Source organism: Schistocerca gregaria, chromosome 5 (assembly GCF_023897955.1).
Source record: "Schistocerca gregaria isolate iqSchGreg1 chromosome 5, iqSchGreg1.2, whole genome shotgun sequence".
In the NCBI taxonomy this organism is placed as follows: Eukaryota; Metazoa; Arthropoda; class Insecta; order Orthoptera; family Acrididae; genus Schistocerca; species Schistocerca gregaria.
Genome location: NC_064924.1, coordinates 643926849 through 643945649, shown reverse-complemented (window position 1 = coordinate 643945649; position 18801 = coordinate 643926849). Strand labels below are relative to the sequence as shown.

Sequence of the window (18801 nt, the reverse complement as noted above, 5' to 3'; positions counted from 1 at the left end):
AAAAGATCTACTATTTGAATACTTCATATTCTCCTTTGCAGAAACATTAAACTTCAACATCGAAGAAAGTGGGATCATGTCAGCACTACCATCATTGTTGATGCTGTTCATATTGCCACTGGCGGGATTCTCAGCTGACTGGCTGATCAACAGAAAGATCCTCACCATTGGCCAGGTACCCTACTGAGAGATGCGCAGCTAAGCACATCACTGATAGCTCTGTCATAACTACAGCAGCTGTCTTGTAGCATCAACATTAATTTTAACATTCATATATTACACCATATTTCTATAGACCCCATCATGAAGAGGAGGACGTTATGGAAGGATGGATAAGTCAAGGTATCCACAGGACGGGGAGCTGTTAAAATTACTTATGTATTTTGCATTAACAAGTAACTATCATTAAACTGCTATAAACTATTTGTGCTAATGCTGACTGAAGTGCACATCATAAAATTAGCAAAAAATCTTTTGTTTTTAAAAAGGCTTCTGCTTCCTATTTACAGTAAACTGCTACAGTTTGTAAGAGGGGTTACCGATATCTTTAGGCGAATGTTGGATACGTGGCAATATGCAGATAATTTCTTGGGCTTGATACTTCTACATTTACTCCAGTGCGACACTGTCACATAATAACACAGACATCACAGTCACAGCACTGTGTCATTTGCTAAAAATATGTATTGTGTGGAATTTTGCCAAGAATTTTTCTGCAAAAGGAGAGGGAACAGATTTGGAAATATGATCATAAGTGCCAGTACGTCTGCTCCGAGTAGCTGAGTTTTCAGCATGACAGAATGTCGATCCTAAGGGCCCGGGTTCGATTCCCGGCTGGCTCAGAGATTTTCTTCGCTCGGGGGCTGGGTATTGTGTTGTTCTAATCATCATTTCATCCCCATTGACGCGCAAGTCGCCAAAGTGCCGTCAAATCGAAAGACTTGCAACCAGTGACGGTCTACCTATTGGGAGGCCCTAGTTACACGACATTTACATTTATTTAGTGACAATACAGTATGTTGCCATTGCTCTTAAAACCATGAATGTGAATGTTTGAGACTCCTGAAACTAATAAGTATATCAAACAAAAAAGTTAAGTTAGTTTGTTACAAACAGAAAATATAAATATTAATGCTATATCCCAAAACGAATCATTAACAGAGAAACAGTGACAGTTCTGTACTGATGATTGTGATAATGTTTTACTGTATGAAAAGCTGGATTTAGTATTATAAAATAAGACGTTTGAGTAATGGAGTGTCGAAATGGCAGGAGGAAATAGAGCAAGAGTTTTAATAGTGTGTGATGTGAGATGACTCTGGTGGTTTAACAGTTAAAAAGGTGAATTTTATATCAATGAATGAATTTTCAAAATAACCTTTAAATATTTGTGCTATTTAAAATGTTAAGCATACGAGCACAGAGAGTTTTTTTTTAGGTCTTTTGCTGGTGGACACGTACCTGGTAGGATTTTTTAGGTTGCAAAGTGCCACATATGTATACTGTGCTGAATAAGGCAATTTTGGGAGTTAATATTATGACTTTTAAAGTGAGAGTTAGAAATTTGAGTGCTTTTCATTCACTATTTGACATATCGGTTGTCAGTTTCCTTTTTTGTACAAAATATAGCATTTTAGGTTCTACATCTAAATCTACATCTATATTTTGCAAACCACCATGAGGTGCATGACAGAGGGTATGTCCCATTGTACCAGTTATTAGGGTTTCTCCCTGCTCCATTCACATATGGTGTGCAGAATGAATGATTGTTTTAATACCTCCGTGCATGCAGTAATCATTCTAATCTTATCCGCAAGATCCCTATGTGAGTGATACATAGAGGGTTGTAGTGTATGGCTAGAGTAATCATTGAAAGCCAGTTCTTGAAACTTTGTTAATAGACTTTCTTGGGATAGTTTATGTCTGTCTTCAAGAGTCTTTCACTTCAGTTCCTTCAGTATACCTGTGACGCTCTCCTGTGAATTAAACAAACTTGTGACCATTCATGCTGCCCTTCTATGTACATGTTCAGTATCCCCTGTTAATCCTATCTGGCACAGGTCCCACACACTTGAGCAACATTCTAGAAAAGGTGTTTTCCCAGTATTCTACCAATAAACTGGTCTACCACCTGTTTTACCCATGACTAGATCCATGTGATCATTCCATTTCATATCCCTACAGAGCATTACACCAAGGTATTTGTATGAGTTGGCTGGTTCCAATGGTGACTCATTGATATTATAGTCATAGGATACTACATGTTTTTCATTTTGTGAAGTGAAAAATTTTACATTTCTGAACACTTAGAGAAAGTTGTCAATCTCTGCACCATGTTGAAATCTTATCAAAGTCTGACTGAATATTTATCCAGCTCCTCTCAGATAATATTTCATTATAGATAACTGCTTCATCTGCAATAAGTCTGATTTTACTATTAATATTGTCTGCGTGGTCATCAATATACTAAATGGACAGCAAGGGTCCCAACACACTTCTCAGGAGTACACCCAAAGTTACTTCTACATCTGACGATATCTCTCCATCCAAGATAACATGCTGTGTTCTCCCTATCAAAAAGTCCTCAGTCCAGTCATAAATTTCACTTCAAATCCCATATGGTTGTACTTTTGACAATAAGTGTGGATGTGGTACTGAGTAATGCTTTTCAGAAATCAAGAAACACTGCACCGAACCTGATCCAAAGCTTTCAGTATATCATATGAGAAAAGTACCAGGTGGCTTTCATAGGATCATTGTTTTAAAAATGCATTCTGGTTAACAGTGAGGAGGTCATTCTGTTCAAGGTAATTCTTTTCAAGATATCTCATTATGTTTGAGCTCAGAATATGTTCTAAGATCCTGCAGTAAATCAGTGTCAAGGATATTGGACAGAAGTTCTGTCAGTGACTTCTACTATCCTTCTTGTAGAGGGGTGTGACCTGTGCCTTTTTCCAAGGACTGGGCATGTTTTTTTTTTTTTTGTTCAAGGGATCCACAGTAGATTATACGAGGGTATTTCGGAAAGTAAAGATACACCGTGCACCAGAGGAATAGAAGAGTTTTGGTGAGCAAGTTGGCAACACTGGTGTTAACCTCGAACCGTTAGCTTTCTCTTCGCGCTCGTTCGGCAATTGAACATTGCTTCTGGTTGGAGTAGGTTGTGTTTAAAATGGCTGCGCCAATTCAGAATCCCGCCAAATGTGAAGTGCGGTCCATCATACGTTTTCTTCATTCTGTTTTTTGGGACAGACAAGGCAGTCTTCTGTTGGAATTTATGCCTCCTGGAACGACAATTAATGCTGCTGCATATTGCCAGACTTTGAAACGTCTTTGAAGGGCAATTCGAAACAAATGCAGGGGAATGCTGACAGGTGGAGTCAGCTTGCTTCATGACAACGCTCGGCCTCACACAGCACTCATAACCAAAGCACTACTCAAACAATTCAAATGGGACATATAGGACCATCCGCCATTCAGCCCAGACCTTGCACTCACCTACTTCCATGTCTTCCATTACCTGAAGTCACATCTTGGTGGAAAATCATTCCACGACAATGAATGAAGAGATCAAAGATGAAGTTGAAACGTGGTTCCGACAACAGATGGCAACCTTCTATGACTGTGGGATACAAAAGCTTGTGCACCGGCTTAAACAGATGTTTGGATAACGGGGGTGATTATGTCAAAAAATAACAAATAATCCAGTTAATAAGATGTAACTGACATTTTCTAAATAAATGTTCTATTTAAGAACTGCGAGCCATTCTATCTTTACTTTTCGAAATGCCTTCATAGTTAGAAGAGGGACTAACTCAGCTGCAAATACAGTATCGAATCTGACAGGGATTCCATTAGGGTCTGAAGCTTTTTTCAGTTTTAAAGGTTTCAGCTGTTTCTCAACACCACTGGTACTAATACTTATTTCATTCTTCTTTTCATTGGTATGAGGATAAAATTTGGGCAATTCTCCTGTATTTTAATTTGTAAAGGAACATTTGGAAATGGAGTTAAGCATTTCAGCTTTTGCTTTGCTACCCTCAATTTCAGTTCCTGCCTCATTCGCAAGGGACTGGACACCAACTTTTGTGCCACTAACAGCCTTTACATATGACCAGAATTTCTTCGGGTTTTGTGAAAAAAACTTTTGACAGTATTTTCTTCCGCTGTGGTAATGTTGAGGATTTCACAGTTACATTGGTTTCTGTATACACTTCAGCCCAACTTGGGTGTCAAAGGACTGTCTCCTTCATTCCCCAGTACCACTGTGGACTGGAACCACATTCTTTGCCAGGGCTTTGATTACCTATCATTGTGTCCTGAAATGAGGGACATCCTACCCGAGATACTTCCCACTCCTCCTAAAATTGTGTTGCCCACCCAACCTCCACAACATCCTAGTCCATTCCTATGCAACTCACGATGGCAACCACTCGCTACAAGGATCATATGCTGGAGTTGGTGGTCATATGTGCGTGAGGTGTGCTTGCTTTTGTGAGTGTGTGAATGTGGTGTGTGTGTGTGTGTGTGTGTGTGTGTTTCTTTTACTGACAAAGGCTATGGCCAAAAATTATATGTGAGTGCCTTTTAATTGTACTTGTCTGCAATTTTACATGTCTTCTTTACAGTAAGTAGCAATCCGCCTTTTCCTACATTGTTGATATTCCTACCTGGAGTTTCCATTGTTTGAAATACTTTTTTCAGCTTAGCAGCACTACCCCAGAAGAGACTGGTTTTTATAACAAGCTACAAACATCACTAAATGTAAATATGAAATATAAAGGTGCATATATTAATTCCTAGAACTTTAAGTTGATCATTGCGTGATATTTGTCCATTTGTTTTGTTGTATATTATTATTATTGCTAGGTTGTGCTGAATAAATACTGTACTTACTTCAAAAGCATTTCTCCAGAATATCGTAAGATTTTTAAATGCATTTAATTACCTATCTTTAATCAATTATAAGGCAAAATTGTTTACCAATGTACTGTCTATGACCTATTCACTCTGACACATCCTTCTTTGTCGTTATTTACACTAATCCTCACTACAAGTGGTTCTTCTCATCCTGGGCCCTGAGAGACCTGTCTTCCTTTCATGACCTACCCCACTTTTTTCCTGCTTTCTTATCAAAGAAATAATAAATAATTTAGAAAGCTTGGATAATCTCATCACTTTCACTTTGAAGTGTGTCTGTTGGTAGAACTAAACATTTTGATTTCTTAAGACGGGTACTGGCTGTCAGTTCTGTCTCATGATTTATTAGTTCTCATGATGGACTTTATGCATCTTTAAGCATTCTCATGCAATTTACATAATCTTTTTGTATGTGACAAGAAAAGTAACCACTTTCCAGATACTTGAAACATCGATTTATAATTTTCTTCTTTAGAACTAATGAACACAAAAACACACACACACATATAGCTACATTGTGGTAATGTAGGATGATGGCACTCTAGTTAGCCAGAACAATGCAGCCTTATGTATATGTGTGATTGTATTTTGTGTTAGTTAGCTCTGAAGAAAGATGTTGCTCCAAAGCTCAGTCTAGTAGGTACATGTCCAATTTCCTCCAGGGCATCCAGGATTTGCATGAATGCTCTCATGCAATCAATCTTGTTGATAACCATTGTGCTGGAGAGGTCATCACTGTAGCTTTATAGGAGGGGCCTGGGTTGCCAGTCGGGGATTGTCTTTATGTTGAGCACCCAGTAGTCGCAGCAGTGGTGCCAAATCTCATCCTTTTTTTGGGACCATGTGCATTGCAGAGGACCGTGGACTTTTCGAGGTGCAGAAAACACTGGTGTTGATTGTTGCCTCGATCTCAGCCTGAATGGCTTTTCACTTGTCTGGCGGGAGACGGTGGGCATGGAAGAAAACCGGAGGGCCCAATGCTGTTGCTGTGTCATGGTGCACATCTAGGAGGTGCGGGAAGGATGGGTGAGGAGATGGAATTCCACGATGAGACTGACAAAAGGGCCAGTATAGGACAGTTGTTTGAAGGTGATTTGATTAGCTATGCAGGATTGGCAGGGGTGTGACCGTTGGATGTACCGTTAACAATGCAGCAATTTACCAGGTTAAGGAGTAGGCCATAATGGGAAATGAATTCGGCACCAAGCTTAGGGTCCATACCATCAGCAGTGGTGAAAGTCCACAGGAAATCTCTACACCCAAGGCCTAGGTTGACAGGTCGGGTGTGGGAGAAGCAGGTGGCGATGACTGAGCCATTAGCTTCAGTGGGGAGTAGGGAGGGGGTGGGGTGGACAGTGGCAGGAACAGGGAAAGATAGATAGGTTAGATCGGGTATCAACTAGGTATGCCATGGGGAAGGGAAGGGTTGCCAGCATTGAACAGTGGCAGTTGGGTAGAGGCCTGGCCTGTCTGGAATGTAGAAGGGGTGGTTTGTACCACAGGGGTGGTTCTCCCTGTGACCTGTGCAGTTTTTGACGAAGGCCTGAAACCCAGCCATTTGCTCTTGCATGTTGAGTGTCGGGTGGGGATGGAGGGGGGGGGGGGGGGGCGCATGGGATTTCTGTGATCAGCTGGGGCCTTACTTGAAGGGCACTGTATGTTGGTTTTGTTGTTTGGCCATGCCATTACATCCATAGTTAGTGCTTCATATGTAGAAATGTCAGAGTGAGAATGTCATGTTGATGCACTCAAATCATTGTAGAGGGGTGCTGGCTTGGCAAGGGAAAGAAGAGTGCGATCAGTGGCAAAGTGATGTGGACAAGCAGGGATACTGGGGTGAGGGAAGGGAAGGAGAGGTGGCAGCAAGTTGTGGCTTGTAGCCTGGGCTGGAGTGTTACATCAGTAGTAACATGAAGTGGATGATCAGTGACACAGAAAGGGGGAGTGTGGGGGAAGGCCAGTCATAACATGTAGCTTGCCTGGAGCACACTATGGAAGTGGCAGCTTTATCTGCATTGGTTAACGGTACTCAGCGTGCATCAGCAAACAAGGCTTGCCTGGGCTGTGTGGAACGTTCCAGGAAGTGGGGGTGCACAGAGTGTGTTAGCATGTTTGGACTGTTTGTCAGAGTCACCTGTGTGGGAATTTGTTTACTGTTCATTTGTATTGGCAGAGAGTGTCATGCAAGCTGATTGCTGAAGGGTAGGCAAGTCCAGAATGGAAGCAGAGAAAACAATTTAAATGGATTGCCATACAAACAGTCATTTATTGGAACAATACCTATCTACTACAGGGAGACTATACAACAAATTGACTTACAGGAATGCCCACAGCAGTATGTCAGCAGGAGATAATACAAAATGTAGATGGCGCCACATGTCAACAATAATCCAGCTACTGTGTCTAGACCAGATACATCTCACCGCTAATGAGTTGAAATGAGGCATACATAAAAATTCACTCTGTCAGGAACAGGAGCAAAATCCAGAGATTTCATGGGATATTATATGCATTTGACTATCCATTCACACAAAGGGGCACTAATGCAGACAATGTTAATTCCCATGTGTGTAGGAAGGCAACCTATGGATAGTTATATGAAGGCTCGCAAGCACACTTGTGTGGGTGTGCATGCTACACTGTTTAGCAGGCCTCAGAGGGTGCCAGACTACCGCCTTTGCTAATATTAATGTTGATAAAAACTGAGAAGTGAAGCCCAGTTCCACACCCAGAATAATTGTCTGGGTAGGGGTCCATAGGTGACTGGCTGTTTAAAAGAGGTAGCCACACTTGTTCTCAGTGATAATGCAGATAGCCTGCAATCGTGGAGCTGTTTAGTTACACAAGACTGACTTACCAGTATGTGGTCTTCTGGATGCTTTTACCCCTATCTTGGAGTACTGTATGATAAGCTATTAAGTTCCTCTTGCACAAAATACTCATTTCCAATGTCCTATGTGTTGCTGACTTGGTGTCCACTAGAAGTGTCTGTCATAAGCTTAAAGCTTCTGGCCACACTACTACCTGGAATATCCTACCTACTGCAAAGAGTTGGCCACAGAGTGAATCCATGCTGCTCTAGGGTGCTTACTACAAATGAATGGTTTGGTGCGTGACCACTCATTGGCCACTGTAGTGCTTCATTGTCTGCAAGGGCAGACAACTGCTAGATGCAAACATTGTGTAGCATATCACCAGTATCAGATATCATTACCCATAATGATTTTTCCAGAAAAGAATTGTCTACATTTTTATTTCAATCAAGTTGTGGCAGTTATTGATGCATCATTGTTTTTGTTCAGGAATCTAGGTGTGCGGTACTGACTTTTTGCACACTTTTCACTTCTTCAAAACATTCTGAAGAATGTCTTGGACACTTGATTTTGACATGTTCAATTCATTGCACTATCATGATTTGTGACGCAACACTGACACACTACAGCTGCTCACAATTGACAAGTCAAGTGCACATCTGTTGTTTACAGCTGTTAGTTCGGGCTATCACTGTAGTTACTGCAGTGACATTAGTTATATGTGAGGAGTAAAATCAGTTCTCAAAACTTTGTGAACAGATGGTATACAGCCACATGGTTATTAGCTCATCTTTTATCACATGGAGTTAATTGTCAGTGTTAAAATGCTTGAAGATGGAAGAGGATTAGTCAACCAAAACTGGAGCATTTATGCACAAAATAAAATTAATAAACTTCCTTCATCTTTGCAGTCAGCATATTTGATTATACTGTTCAAATTTGAAATTGTAAAACTTTACAATCTGAAGTCATTTTAGAATCCCCATGTTATATAAATCAAATGATGAAAAGTAATAATTCTTTGAACTGCACATTGCTAGGTGCGGAAGACATTCTGCTGCGGGTCCTTCATTGTGCAAGCAGTTTTCATGATGGTAGTGGCATATGTGATGAAGCCTGTTGCTGCAGTTGCCTCACTCACCACTGGTGTTGGGATTGGTGCCTTCGCCTACTCTAGCTTCTTGTGAGTTTGCAGCACAATTTTTGATAGACTCCTGGTGATGAACTCAATAAATTTTTGTACCTATAAATATGCTTAAGTCTTATAAACTCTAGTCATATTTACAGAATAACTGCAGAAAATTGTGACACTTGATTTAGTGTGTTTGTGTAGAGAAAAAAAATCATTAATGTCGGTTCACCCATTTTCATTTTTTGTTTCAGTGTTGTTTCAGAAGGAGAATTCACTTGAGAAAAGATTATAAAAATTATAAGGAGAAAGAATCTTATTAAAATCCTTCAGGATGTGCTGCAGCATCATCTTATAAATATTCAAAAGGTGTTACCGTAATACTAAAATGATGTTTTGGCCATATTGCAGCAGCTTTCCCTGAACAATAAACTGATTTAGATGAAGGATGAGTGCTTCTTTACATTGAATTTTTATGGTGTTAGAAGATCTTGAGAATTAATTTTTCAAGTTTCTGTTGGCACAGCAGTACCACTACTAGTTGTAGAAGAGGGAGAGGTTGTATATGGCAGACTGTTTGTGTGTTACATGCCTTGCAGGTAATGAGTAACCCACTGCAAATCAGCAACAAGCTCATGTTTTTTCCTGCTGTTACTCACAAAAAATTAATGCTGGTTCTGCATGTGCTGTGTGCTCAGCTGGCCATTGCTACTCAGCTATCACTCTTGGCCCATCAAACCAGGATCATGACAGCCAGAATGAAAATTTCATCCAGATATTTCAGACAACAGTGTGAGTAGAACTGAATGTGACTTAAAACAGTTTGCTCAAAATATTGCACTAGAATGACTACTACTATGAGGAGAAAGGGAGGAATTGGGAGTTCTTGTTGCCACTGCATCTGTTAATAATATTTACAATGCCAGGCAAAGTAAGTTTATGACAAATATAACCATACCAGTTATTTATCAGATGATATTCATGTCTGAAGGATGGTAACTGTCCGTTCTGTTAACTTACTGGTGAAGAGAGACTTAATCTCACATGAGTGCATGGAGAAGGCAGAGATGCCTAAGTTCCATGAGCACCTTAAAAGTCTGCATAAGAACATTAGTTTTGCAGAAATGAGAAACTAATGGTGTTATTCATTCATGGACAAGGAGTTCCAGTTAACATCAGTGACAAATCGGAACAAAAGGTTCATAACAAACCAACCCATAGCAACAGTCTCTACATGCTGAAGACCTCCACCACCCAGCTCAGAAATGCTTCATTCTAAGTATGCTGACAGCCTGCATTCACCACATTAGCAGTTCAAATAAAGTCAAACAAGAATATCTTAAATAAAAGAAAAAGAGTCTTGGGAGTAGAAACCAAAACACAGGGGTTGTCTGGAAAGTAATGTGTAGCTCCTTTTCCCCTGCCCTCCTCCTCCACCCCCCCCCCCCCCCCTCCCATCGCCCTCCCATAAAATAGATTTAATAATTTAAAATTCTTTGAAGTATGACCCTTTTGCATCAATACATTTTTGCCAACATGATTTCTATGCACATAAGCTTTCCAGAACTCCTCAGTTGGGATGCTCTTCTGGAAAACCATTGAAGTAGCTTGCACATTGTCCACCAACTCAAGATGCTTTCTTTTGAGACCCCTTTGTAGCCAAGGAAACAAAGAAAAGTCTGCCAGGGCCAACTTGTGGCTGTATGGCAGCAGCAGCACCATTGTCATACCAATATTTATCAGGTAAACCATGACAACAATGGCAGTGTGAGCCAGTGCATTGTCTTGGTGCAGTTTCCACAATGTGGGGAACTCCTTTCAGATGCAGGTGACCCTGTGATTCAGTCTCTGTGCAGTTTCCACAATGTGCGGAACTCCTTTCAGATGATGGTGACCCTGTGATTCAGTCTCTGGAGCACTACCTTGTGTAAATTTGAGCGTTGTCAGTGTGACCAGGGGGTATGAACCCATGGTACATTATCCCCTTTGCATAAAAAAAAAAACAATGAGCACTGACTTCGCCTGGGACTTGCTCATGCAAGCCTTATGACATCATGTGCCATTCCATACTCTACTTCTTTGACTGTGGATCATGCTGAAAGCCCCATGACTCATGCCAAGTGATCTCACTGTCAAGGAAATTGGGATCATCTTCACAGAGTTGCTAGAGTTCTTCACACACTTCCACTCAGTGTTGCTTTTGCAGTCGGTCAAAACTCTGGGCACAAGTTTTATGCAAATCTTCCCCATGGTCAAGTCTTCCAATACAATCTCATGAACAACCATTTTTGGCAAGTCCATGAAGTGAACACTTATTAATTAGCACACATGAGTCACAAGCCATCCATTTGTGATGTTGATGGGAATTCTGTATGGGTCTCATCAATGACCTCCTGTCGACCTTGTCTAAACACCTTGTGCCGCCTGTTTGACTGCAGTCTGGAAAGGCATTCATCCCTGAAGGCTTCTTTAAGCATTCCAAAAGTTTCCAGCAGCATCTTGTTAAGCTTCAGGCAAAACTTTATCATATGGCACTTTATCATAAGTTTGACACAACTACTACGTAGAGGTTCACAGAAGAAGCACCCTTAACCCTCCAAGAACACAGAGGCAATTAAGTGACCTATCATTGGAAAGCTCTAAGGGTCCCTCCCACCCTCCTCAACTGGTCTGACCACTCTATGATATATAGCCACACAAAAAAAGAAAGCAATGCATTACTTTCCAGACACACCTTGTATTTATAGGTATGAGACAGCTGCTCATCATCTTCATGTGTGACTGTAGCTAGCTGATGTGGCTTGCCAGTTTATACACTGATTTGCTAGAAAAGCACAGTTGCCAAGAGGCAGGGCCATAATGTCATCACAGAAATATTCACATCTTGATCCTCCTACTGGAGGACCCAGCATGTGTAGCACAGAAAAGCCAAGCTGCAATCCTTGCAATCCTTGACCAACAATCAATGCCATAGCATCACCAGTGCTGGTTCCCATGCTTTATTGAACTGGAATCTTGTGTCTTGCTCTTTATGTATTTTATGCCATGTCTTGTATGAAGATAGTGTTCTGTGACAGCAGATTTTTCTGACTGACCTAACCTGCTATGACATCTGTGTTCATTGCATCTGTCTTTAACAGTGTGACACATCTGACCAATGAATAATTTCCAATACTGACACAGTAATTTGCACATTCCTGGTCTCCTTAGACCTAGCTTGATACACCACATCAGGTCTGTCAAAAAATCTGTTGTAACTAATCTGTTGCCATTCTGGCCAGAGCTGCAGGATATAGCAACGATGTGTGTGTAAGATGTGCTTTCTTGTGTGAAAGCCTGTGCTCATTTTCTCTTCTGAAGAAGGCTTTGGCCAGAAACTCAGTGTGTAACAGGCTTTTTGTTTTGCCTATCTTCAACTCAGCATGTCATCTTTACAGTGTGTAGCAATCTATCCTTTTCATGATACTGTTGAGACATTCTGTTGTTTCTACATCTACATCTACATGATTACTCTGCAGTTCACATTTAAGTGCTTGGCAGAGGGTTCATCGAACCATAATCATACTATCTCTCTACCATTCCACTCCCGAACAGCGCGCGGGAAAAACGAACACCTAAACCTTTCTGTTCAAGCTCTGATTTCTCTTATTTTATTTTGATGATCATTCCTACCAATGTAGGTTGGTCTAAACAAAATATTTTCGCATTCGGAAGAGAAAGTTGGTGACTGAAATTTCGTAAATAGATCTCGCCGCGACGAAAAAGTCTTTGCTTTAATGACTTCCATCCCAACTTGCGTATCATATCTACCACACTCTCTCCCCTATTACGTCTTAATACAAAATGAGCTGCCCTTTTCTGCACCCTTTCGATGTCCTCCGTCAATCCCACCTGGTAAGGATCCCACATTGCGCAGCAATATTCTAACAGAGGATGAATGAGTGTAGTGTAAGCTGTCTCTTTAATGGACTTGTTGCATCTTCTGAGTATCCTGCCAATGAAACGCAACCCTTGGCTTGCCTTCCCCACAATATTATCTATGTGGTCTTTCAACTGAAGTTGTTCATTATTTTAACACCCAGGTACTTAGTTGAATTGACAGCCTTGAGAATTGTACTATTTATCGAGTAATCGAATTCCAATGGATTTCTTTTGGAACTCATGTGGATCACCTCACACTTTTCATTATTTAGCGTCAACTGCCACCTGCCACACCATATAGCAATCTTTTCTAAATCGCTTTGCAACTGATACTGGTTTTCGGATGACCTTACTAGATGGTAAATTACAGCATCATCTGCGAACAACCTAAGAGAACTGCTTAGATTGTCACCGAGGACATTTATATAGATCAGGAACAGCAGAGGTCCCAGGACACTTCCCTGGGGAACACCTGATATCACTTCAGTTTTACTCGATGATTTACCATGTATTACTATGCACTGCGACCTTCCTGGCAGGAAATCATGAATCGAGTTGCACAACTGAGACGATACCCCATAGGCCTGCTGCTTGATTAGAAGTCGCTTGTGAGGAACGGTGTCAAAAGCTTTCCAGAAATCTAGAAATACGGAATCAACTTGAGATTCCCTGTCGATAGCAGCCATTAATTTGTGTGAATAAAGACCTAGCTGCGTTGCACAAGAACGATGTTTTCTGAAACCATGCTGATTACGTATCAATGGATCGTTCCCTTCGAGGTGATTCATAATGTTTGAATACAGTATATGCTCCAGAACCCTACTGCAAAATGACGTCAATGATATAGGTCTGTAGTTCGATGGATTACTCCTACTACCCTTCTTAAACACTGGTGCGACCTGCACAATTTTCCAATCTGTAGGTACAGATCTATCGGTAAGCGAGCGGTTGTATATGATTGCTAAGTAGGGAGCTATTGTATCAGCGTAATCTGAAAGGAACCTAATTGGTATGTCTGTTATCATTAAACATTGTTATGATACAGAATATGACATAAACTACAAACTGAACAATATCTTCTCATCTATCTCCACATACTGGGACTCTGTCATTAAATAAGCAGTTGAAATATATATAATTAATGGTAAAATTAAAAGAGATACTAGGTTTCAGCTCAGCAAAGTGTGGGAACCAGCACTGGTGGCACTAAGTCATCGTTGATCGCATACAAACAAATTCACTGAGATGGGAGATCAAAGTCAGAACAGCCAAGCAAGTCACCAAACCCTTGCCTATGTGTGTACACTGGGGTCCACAGCTTGCTAACAGGACTTCTCGCACCATGCATGCAGGATCCGTGGTTTGTTTCTCTGCCAGGTTCCTCTGGATGTCAACAACACCTTCAGTGACATTGTAGCCCTGCCTCTTGGCACCTGCACTTTTCTAGTGAACCAGCACGTAATTGATGAGCCACAACAGCTAGCTGCAGTCCCACCTGAAGATGGCGAGTAACTGCATCATGTGCATTTTCCAATATATCATCTGGCACAGTGGCCAGGAACCTTTCAAACAATAATGAGGAAGGTAATAAAAAGTGCCAAAATGCTGGAAAATGACAAATACATAAAGAACACAGCCAATAAAATGAGAGCTTTTTGGAATATTGTAAAGAAAGAAACAGAAAGTAACAAAATTAAATTTAATAACATTCTGATGAATGACACTTCATAAACTATCAACAAACTGATAGATGTAACTAATGTTTTCAGCAGTTATTCTGTTAATGTAGTGGAAAACATCACTGAGCATAATTTCATCTATAAACATCATACACCTCATATCAAAAATTGAGCACACAGATAACACAATATTTCTCTTGCCAACAAATATACTGGAAGTACAACAAGAGATCAAATTCATAATATTAAAAATAGACAATATACCCGATTTTGTTATAAAAGATGTGCAGACACATTCTTTGAACCACTGATTTATTTTGCAAATCAGTTTTCAACTGGCAACATTTCAACACTCTTAAAAATTGCTAAAGTGAAACAACATCACAAGAAAAGGAAGCCAAGAAAAGCTGTCAAACCACAGCTCTGTCTCTCTGCTGTCTGTATTTTCAAAAGTTGTAGACAAACTTTTTTTTGTAAAACACTGTCTACTTTGTTAAATAAATATAAAGTACTAATAACAATAATATGAAACAGGATGGATTGCTAATAATCAAATAGAGTAGGCATTAAGCCGCAGTCATGCACATTTAAAGCATATTTAAAAGTGGACTGAGCTTAGACACAATCTTTCCTCAGAGGTATAATAACACACCCACACAACTCATACAAACGTGGCTACATCTCCACAAGCTATATCCAGGTGCTAAGGCTGACGGTTGTGAGCAGTGATTTTGGCTGGTGTGGGCAGTGGGGAGGTCAGAAGAGGCGGGGCTCAGGGATGGGGAGAGACAGCAGGGTGGGAATGGGGGAAGGTGTGGAAGTGTGCAGCAATGTGCTGGCCACAGGATGGCGAGATTCTAGGTTAGCACTGGAAGAGCTGTACTTGCAGGATCAGGAAGAGGAGAAGCAGAGAGAAGGAAAGGACTGTGCAGATGCACCTTAGGAATAGAAGGTGTGTTTGGGGCTGAGAGGGGGCAGGGAATGAGAAAGGCAGGTAGAGGTCAGGCACTAGCAAACATTGAGCCCAGCAAGGTTACAGGAATGATGGATATGTCACAGGGAGTAATTTAGAAAAGCTGATGTTAGTGGGAAGAATCCAGATGACGCCTCCTGTGAAGCAGTCAGTGAATTCAAGCACATCATGTTACATATCAGCTCAACAACTAGGCAGTCCAGCTGTCTCTTGGTCATAATTTGTTGATGGCCATTCTTGTGGACAGAAAGCTTCTTAGTGGACATGTCCTTGTAGAAAGCTGCACAATGTTTGAAGCTAAGTTGGAAGACAACATGGCTGCTTGCACAGGTGACCCTGTGTTTGATGAGGTGGAGGTGCCTGTCACAAGACTGGAGAAGGGTGGTCATGTAAGTGGGCATAGGATAGGTCTTGCGTCTTGATATGTCACAGGGGCATAAGCTGTGGAGCAAGGGGTTATGAACAAGTTGGGATAAGAATAGACAGGGAAATTGCATAGGTTACATGGGCAGCAGAATACCTCTGTGAAAGGGTTGTGAGAGGGGAGATAGCGGGGAGGATATTCCTAATTCCTGGGCCCTAGAGAGGATATTCATCATTCCAGGGCCCTACAGGAAGAAGTTGAAACCCTGGTGGAGTACATGATTTAGTTGCTCCAGTCTTGGGTGGTACTGAGTCATAGATGATGTTCCTTTGTGGCTAGTCAGTGAGTATGTGGGAGATGTTAGGTGACTGGTGAGACAAGGTTTGGTTATCTGTTTCTGTATGAGATGGGAAGGGTAATTTTGGTCTGTGAAGGCCTCAACAAGACTCTTAGCATATTTGCAGTGGGACTGCTCGTCTTTGCAGCTGAGATGACCATGGTTAGGCTGTTTTGAAAGGACCTCTTGATATGAAATGGATGGCAGCTGTCAAAATGGAGGTATTATAGGTAGTTGGTAGAAACTGATGGTGCCGTCCATCAAGCAAGGTAGCTTGTTGGACTGTGCAATGCCAGATGCAGTGAATGGTGGAGATGGTGTTGAGATTCTGGAGGAATGTGAATAGGGTGCCCTCACCCTCAGTCCAGGTCATGAAGATGTCATCAGTTAATTGGAACCATGTTAATGTTTGGTATTCTGTGTTGATAGAAAGGATTCCTCTGGATGACCAATGAAGGTTTTTGCTTAGGATGGTGCCATGTGGCTGCCCATGGCTGTATTGGGATCTGTTTGTAGCTATTCAGTCAGTCAAAATGATATAGTGTTTGTAACTGATGCCTTCAAAGGAGAAGTAATTGTCGGTGAGCATATAGTTGGTCACGGTGAGCACAAAGGATGTTTTAGATGTGGAGTCAGTCAAGCATTGGGAAGGGTAGTTTTCTGGAGTGGCAAAGCTATGGGCATTGAGGATGTTGCTGACAGGTAGAACGGCCACCCGAGTGCATTAGTGTAGTTCATGCTTAGTGTTGCTACCAGGATAGGTAGGATGTATAAGGTATATATGTAGGATATATAAGGGACGTGAACAGCATCAGATGATGAGGTGTCACAGCGAAGGACAAGGGGAAAAAGGAGCCTCCTTGTGTGTGTCTATTTGGCAGGGTGGTATTGTCACATGATATCCAATTTTTGGGTCATTCACAACTTCTTCAAATTAATTTTTTTTAATGAAAGAAGCTGCAAAGCAGCAGATATAACCTAAGTGTCTAATTATTAAAAATTACATAATCATCCTAGCAAATATCCTCCATTCATAACATAGCTATCTGATTGTTTCAACAGGAATTTAATTGACTTTTGCAAAAGATAGATTGTAGTATCATTTAACGGGTGAATTTGATACATCAAACCAAGACATATCCCCAGTGGTATCAGTGAATTGGATGTCATTACAATAAAAATGACCGCAGCTCGTGGTTGTTCGGTAGCGTTCTCGCTTCCCACGCCTGAGTTCCCGGGTTCGATTCCCTGCGGGGTCAGGGATTTTCTCTGCCTCGTGATGACTGGGTGTTGTGTGATGTCCTTAGGTTAGTTAGGTTTAAGTAGTTCTAAGTTCTAGGGGACTGATGACCTAAGATGTTAAGTCCCATAGTGCTCAGAGCCATTTGAACCATGTTTTTACAATAAAAATAAAATTAATACTTCCTTGTATAATAAACAGACCCAAAGTTCTTGATCATAAATTGTAACCTGGCAATAATAGTATATATTCTTCCAATTTATTCTGTCCTGGTGCAGCCAAAAAATTCACAATATTTCAGAGCCATTAATTACATTTTGCTGATAATTCAAATCCAGTCTTCAATATCACAATTTAGCAAATTTTTAAGCCACAACTTTACTGGCAACAGTTACCTTTCTGGGCTTTGCACTGGATTTATATAAAAATGTAACAATCCATAACCCAAACTCATTATTAGAATGGATACTTTTCTATAGTTGTAATGATAATTACATATTCACAAAAACTGAAGTGTAATAATATGTTTTACAATAATGAGGAATTTGTTTGTTACAGTTTTTTCTTAAATATTTTTTCATACAAAATTTTGTATAAACAATAATTGGAAACAAGTATTTCTTAAAAAGTATAATTTTTGACTAAATAACATAATTATTTCAGCTATTAACGTTTACGAATGTTCTCACACAACAATTACATTTTTTTACTTTATCTTTGTACTTTGTGTTATACATTATTAAACAGTCTTGACATTTCTAAGCCTTTATTCTGGAACTTACAAAATGACAGTTCTATGTGAAAATAGCTATACTACAAAACTGAATTACAATGGAGTGCTGAAAAGTAATGTCTCCAAATTTTTTATGTGATGTGAAAATTCTTAAGGCATTTGAAATAAAGCAAACATTATTAACATCCTACATCTTTATTCTTCGTGTCTACATATTTGCAACCCCCTGATGCTATAGGGTTCCAAATTATAGTGTGTAACATGGCAGTGTGTAATGTGACTATGTTGGTGTGTGAGAAATAGCATGTAATAGATTTTTGAACTGAAAGTTCATGCACACTTGGGGCACCTTGTCCTTTAGTGAGGCAAAACCAGACTACAAACGAGTGCTGTGACATTTACACAGTCCAATGGCTTAAGTTCTGTGTCATCAATCATCTCTCATACAATCCCAACTTGGTCCCATCCAACTTCCACCTATTTCCAAAACTTTAAGAAAGCTCCAAAGACTTCGCTTTGATGGTGATGTAGTGGTGCAAGCAGAGATGAGGTTGTGATTCTGTCAACAAAGTCAAACATTCTGCAGTGATAGTATCAATAAACTGGTCTCTCATTGGGAAAAATGTGATCACTGCTAGGGTGGCTAAGTTGAGAAAAAATATGTGTACATGAAGAATAAAGATGTATAATGT

At 40.5% G+C, this 18801-nt stretch overlaps 1 protein-coding gene across 1 annotated transcript in view; it reads left to right on the top strand.

Annotated features, from left to right (window-relative positions):
• Nucleotides 1-18801, top strand: part of LOC126272466 (sialin-like) — a 220739-nt gene that overhangs the window by 164361 nt on the left and 37577 nt on the right. The window contains exons 7-8 of the mRNA XM_049975344.1: nucleotides 42-175; nucleotides 8774-8916. Of these exons, the coding sequence (XP_049831301.1) occupies nucleotides 42-175; nucleotides 8774-8916 (277 nt within the window). The remainder of the gene's footprint in view (nucleotides 1-41; nucleotides 176-8773; nucleotides 8917-18801) is intronic.